At 38.7% G+C, this 5,519-nt stretch overlaps 1 protein-coding gene across 1 annotated transcript in view; it reads left to right on the plus strand.

The window, feature by feature from the left end:
- Positions 1-4,617, plus strand: part of LOC107667881 (uncharacterized) — a 42,831-nt gene extending 38,214 nt beyond the window's left edge. Inside the window, exons 14-16 of the mRNA XM_016459617.1 lie at positions 1,466-1,610; positions 2,178-2,321; positions 3,438-4,617. Coding sequence (XP_016315103.1) covers positions 1,466-1,610; positions 2,178-2,321; positions 3,438-3,716 — 568 coding nt within the window. The 3' untranslated portion in view covers positions 3,717-4,617. The remainder of the gene's footprint in view (positions 1-1,465; positions 1,611-2,177; positions 2,322-3,437) is intronic.
- The last annotated feature ends 902 nt before the right edge of the window (positions 4,618-5,519 follow it).

Here is a 5,519-nt window from a genome sequence, read left to right on the forward strand (position 1 = left end):
GCACAGTAAAAACAGTAATATTGTGAAATATTATTACAATTTAACTATTTTCGGACTATACTTACAACTACAGTATTTTCTATGTAAATGTACTGGTAAAATGTGATCAAAGCTGTATTTTCAGCATCATTACTCCAGTCTTCAGTGTCACATGATCCTTCAGAAATCATTCCAGAATGAGAGTCCAAACAGCTGATAAAAACATCACAATAATCCACAAGTAATCCACATCACTCCAGTCCATCAGTTAATGTCTTATGAAGAGAAAAGCTGTGTTTTTGTAAGAAACATCTATCATTAAGGAATTCCAGCTGCTTCCGGCTAAAATACGAGTCCATATTAACGCTTCCTCCAGTGAAAAAGTCCATTTACTGTTGTCCTCTCACATCAAAATCCACTCACATATTTGTTTACTCATATTTGTTTTGTCTTGTAAATGGTGCTTGGTCCTGTGCAGATTTCTCTCCTGATTCAGACTGAACGACTTTTTCACTGTAGAAAGCAACATTAGGCATTATGGACATCTTAATGATAGATTTGTTTCTTACAAACACAAAGCTTTTGTCTTCTCAAGGCATTAACTGATGGACTGGAGTGGTGTGGATTACTTGTGGATTATTGTGATGTTTTTATCAGCTGTTTGGACTCTCATTCTGACGGCACCCATTCACTGCAGAGCATCCATTGCTGAGACACTGATGCAATGCTACATTTCTCCAAATCTGATGAAGAAACAAACTCATCTACATCTTGGATGGCCCGAGGGTGAATGCATTTTCATCAAGTTAATAAAACGTCCCTCTCTCGTAGAAAACGCGCTATGAGACGTACAGCATGCTCCTGCGGGCGAAGCAGCGCTGCGACGACGATGACCTGTCAGTGTTTGAGACCATGCTCCTGGAGGAAGGTGCGCTACAGAGAGCTCAGTCCAGCCCCACGCTTCAGGACAGCAGTATAACCTGCAGCACCAGAGACGGCGCGAGCCAAAGCATTGCCGCTGATGCACAAGAACCGTCTGGAAACGGAAACAACGGCTGCTCCCGCGGTCAGGGCCAGAGACACAGCTACCGGCAGGCCGTCCGCAAGTGAAGCCACCACCGCCATCCACAGGAAGCTCGCTGTACTGGAGAGGAAGTGAGGTCTCTCTCTTTCCTGTGTGCGCCCTCCTGCTCTGTGTGCCATCAGGAAGGGGTGTTGATTCCGACTGAATCTGACTCTGTGATTAGCTGATGGCTGGGTGATGTCACAACACAAGGTGCTATGGGATCTGGACGGGAGAGCTGCTGAAAATACTAGTGTTCTAATCATTTTGGCCACCACTGTACCAACTACAGAACTCATTGTACGTCTGTCTTCAAAGGTTTATACATTATTACTAATAATGAAGAGAAGAAAATGTTGCAGTCTGGTACTTGTTTTAGATGTTTTCTATTATTATTAACATGGATTTGATTTGTTTGTGTAGGAATGCTGAACAAATGCAGTCTTGGATCACACGCATCAACACAGTGGCGGCCATGTTTTCAGCCCCGCCCCTCCCTGCTGCCATTGGCTCACAGAAGAAATTCAGTCGACCGCTGCTGCCAGGCTCCGCCTCCAAGCTGTCACAGGTCAAATCAGCTGATTTGCATAAAAGTTGTCACAAATGTTTTCGTTATAAGTCTTCATACTTAAAGACTTAATAAAGTCCTATAATAATAAATAATATGATGAATATAGTAATAAATATATATGAATAAACGGAACACTTTACAGTAAGGTTTAATTGGTCAGCATTAGTTAACTACATTAATTAACCTTAACTAAGATGAATTAATGCTATAGAAGTATTGTTTATCGTTAGGTCATCTTAACTAATACAGATAACTAATGTTAACAAAAGAAACCTTGTTTGTAAAGTGTAATTATTTGATAAAATAATTAGTTAATAAATATTAATAATTATTTTACCTATTTACATGATGCCCATTTCCATGACATGTATCACTTATTGATTTCAGTTAGGATGCTTCCTTAAAAGACAGCTACCTATGTAGGCAGTAGAGAGCAAGGAGGCTTGTTATGATTCATAAGAGTGACTGTGCATGTGCTGTATGTGTGCTTGTATCTGTGTTTATATAAACTGCAGTGTTATAAAGTGTGTGTATGTGTGTGTGTGTGTGTGTGTGTGTGTGTAGGAGGAGCAGGTACAGGCTCATGAAGCTCGATTTCGCTCCATCTCCACTGAGCTTGCACAACTGCGCTCTTATCCGCCTGACAGAAAGGTGAAAGGTCGTGAACTCGAGGAGTACCGGCTGAGAGAGGAGTATCTGGAGTTTGAGGTAAATATATACACTATCGTTCAAAAGTTTGGGTTGGTAATATTTTTTTATGTTTTTGAAAGAAGGCTCTTCTGCTCAACAAGGTCAGCACAGTAAAAACAGTAATATTGTGAAATATTATTACAATTTAACTATTTTCGGACTATACTTACAACTACAGTATTTTCTATGTAAATGTACTGGTAAAATGTGATCAAAGCTGTATTTTCAGCATCATTACTCCAGTCTTCAGTGTCACATGATCCTTCAGAAATCATTCTGATATGCTGATTTGATCCAGAAACATTTCTGATTATTGTCTGTGTTGAAAACAGCTGCTTCATATTTTTGTGGAAACATTATAAATGTCTTTGTCACTTTTGATCAATTCTACATCTACATTCAAGATATAGATGAGTTTGTTTCTCATCAGATTTGGAGAAATGTAGCATTACGTCTCTTGCTCAGCAATGGATGCTCTGCAGTGAATGGGTGCCGTCAGAATGAGAGTCCAAACAGCTGATAAAAACATCACAATAATCCACAAGTAATCCACATCACTCCAGTCCATCAGTTAATGTCTTATGAAGAGAAAAGCTGTGTTTTTGTAAGAAACATCTATCATTAAGGAATTCCAGCTGCTTCCGGCTAAAATACGAGTCCATATTAACGCTTCCTCCAGTGAAAAAGTCCATTTACTGTTGTCCTCTCACATCAAAATCCACTCACATATTTGTTTACTCATATTTGTTTTGTCTTGTAAATGGTGCTTGGTCCTGTGCAGATTTCTCTCCTGATTCAGACTGAACGACTTTTTCACTGTAGAAAGCAACATTAGGCATTATGGACATCTTAATGATAGATTTGTTTCTTACAAACACAAAGCTTTTGTCTTCTCAAGGCATTAACTGATGGACTGGAGTGGTGTGGATTACTTGTGGATTATTGTGATGTTTTTATCAGCTGTTTGGACTCTCATTCTGACGGCACCCATTCACTGCAGAGCATCCATTGCTGAGACACTGATGCAATGCTACATTTCTCCAAATCTGATGAAGAAACAAACTCATCTACATCTTGGATGGCCCGAGGGTGAATGCATTTTCATCAAGTTAATAAAACGTCCCTCTCTCGTAGAAAACGCGCTATGAGACGTACAGCATGCTCCTGCGGGCGAAGCAGCGCTGCGACGACGATGACCTGTCAGTGTTTGAGACCATGCTCCTGGAGGAAGGTGCGCTACAGAGAGCTCAGTCCAGCCCCACGCTTCAGGACAGCAGTATAACCTGCAGCACCAGAGACGGCGCGAGCCAAAGCATTGCCGCTGATGCACAAGAACCGTCTGGAAACGGAAACAACGGCTGCTCCCGCGGTCAGGGCCAGAGACACAGCTACCGGCAGGCCGTCCGCAAGTGAAGCCACCACCGCCATCCACAGGAAGCTCGCTGTACTGGAGAGGAAGTGAGGTCTCTCTCTTTCCTGTGTGCGCCCTCCTGCTCTGTGTGCCATCAGGAAGGGGTGTTGATTCCGACTGAATCTGACTCTGTGATTGGCTGATGGCTGGGTGATGTCACAACACAAGGTGCTATGGGATCTGGACGGGAGAGCGTGATTGGGATTCGGAGGAACGTAAATATGAAACGCATAACCTTCCTTTGCCTTCTAGTTCTCGGTTTCTTCTGCGACTTCTCACCCGAAGCCATTTCATCACACACTACCAAGTCAAATCACCAAGTCGAACCTTTAAGATATGATTGTGTTGGAAAGTCTTTAGTTTTTGCATTTCTAGAAATAACTCATTTGTTTACAATGCATATTAAAATTCACCAATTCTGCTCAAAATGGTCAGGAGAAGTACGAACGCTCGATAAAGCGACGTCTTGGATGTGTGTATTTCGGACGGTGAAACACAATGCTTGTTGTGTGTCATAAGGGCGTCTCATTTCGTGTGGTGTTTAGGAGCGGTAGACGAGCAGAAAGCTGACTAGCCTGTATGCAGCTAGTTATTTCTTCATGTTGTTCTCGGCATTAGCGATCTGTATTTGTACAATAATGCACAGGGACATCAAAGTCACTAAATGCACCATCCGTTTGCTCCGCAAAACCCTGTTTTGCCCTAAAATGTCTTTTGCACTGAACACTAAGTATTATCACACTGCAAAATTCATTTTCTCAGTCAATTTTGTCTTTTTTCTGAACAAAAAAATTTAAACATCCTTAAAATGAGATGCATTAATTTCAGAAACAAATTTTGTGTATTGAATTTTTTTCTTACCTGATTTACAGATTGTATTTTCCCTAGTTTTTCAGCACAAACCTCACCAAATTTTGTTAGATTTATGCTTAAAATAGGGGAAAAAAACATTTACGAATAAACCTAATTTAAGATATATTCTCTGAAAACAAGTTTGAGCATGCAAAAGTACATTTTAAGAGTGTCTAGATGTTTTTTTTGTTGAAAATTAAAACATCAATTTTGTTGAGAAACAGTTTTTTGTATATTGTGTCTAGAATCTAGAAGTTTTTCACACATCATTAAAATGGTTTCTCGTTTTTAAGCAGAAATCTCAACCATTTTTGTTAGATTTATTGTTTAGATTAAAAAAGAAAAAATGTATTTGTGAATGAGTTAAGAAAAATAAACTGAATTCAAGACATGTACTCTGAAAACAAGTTTCAGTATGCAAATATACATTTTGAGAATGTTTATATGTTTTAGTGGCAATTAAAATTAGATCTATTTAGTTGAGAAACAAATTTTGCATGTCTTGAATTAAGTTTGTTTTCTCACCCCATTGAAAAACATTTTTCTCATTTTTAAGCACAAACCTCTCTAAATTTGGTTAGATTTCTGTTTAAAACAAGAAAAAACTATTTGCAAGTGAATTAAAATAAACTTAAATCAAGATATATTCTCTGAAGTTCTAACATGTAAGAGTATATTTTAAGGATATTTAGATATTTTTCATGAAAATTGAAATGAGATCTATTTATTTACAAAACAAATTGTAATAAATCTTGAATTAAGTATATTCTCTGAAAACAAGTTCTGTTGGCAAACTGTATTTTTTCCATAGTTTTTAGGCAGAAACCTCACTAAATTTTGCTAGATTTATGCCTAAAACAGGAAAAAAAATTTGGAAAATCCAAGATGTTTTCTCTGAAAGCAGAATATGCTAAAGTACATTTTAGGGATGTTTATGCATTTTAGTGAAAGAA

The sequence above is a fragment of the Sinocyclocheilus anshuiensis genome, unplaced genomic scaffold (assembly GCF_001515605.1).
Source record: "Sinocyclocheilus anshuiensis isolate Anshui unplaced genomic scaffold, SAMN03320099.WGS_v1.1 scaffold493, whole genome shotgun sequence".
Lineage (NCBI taxonomy): Eukaryota > Metazoa > Chordata > Actinopteri > Cypriniformes > Cyprinidae > Sinocyclocheilus > Sinocyclocheilus anshuiensis.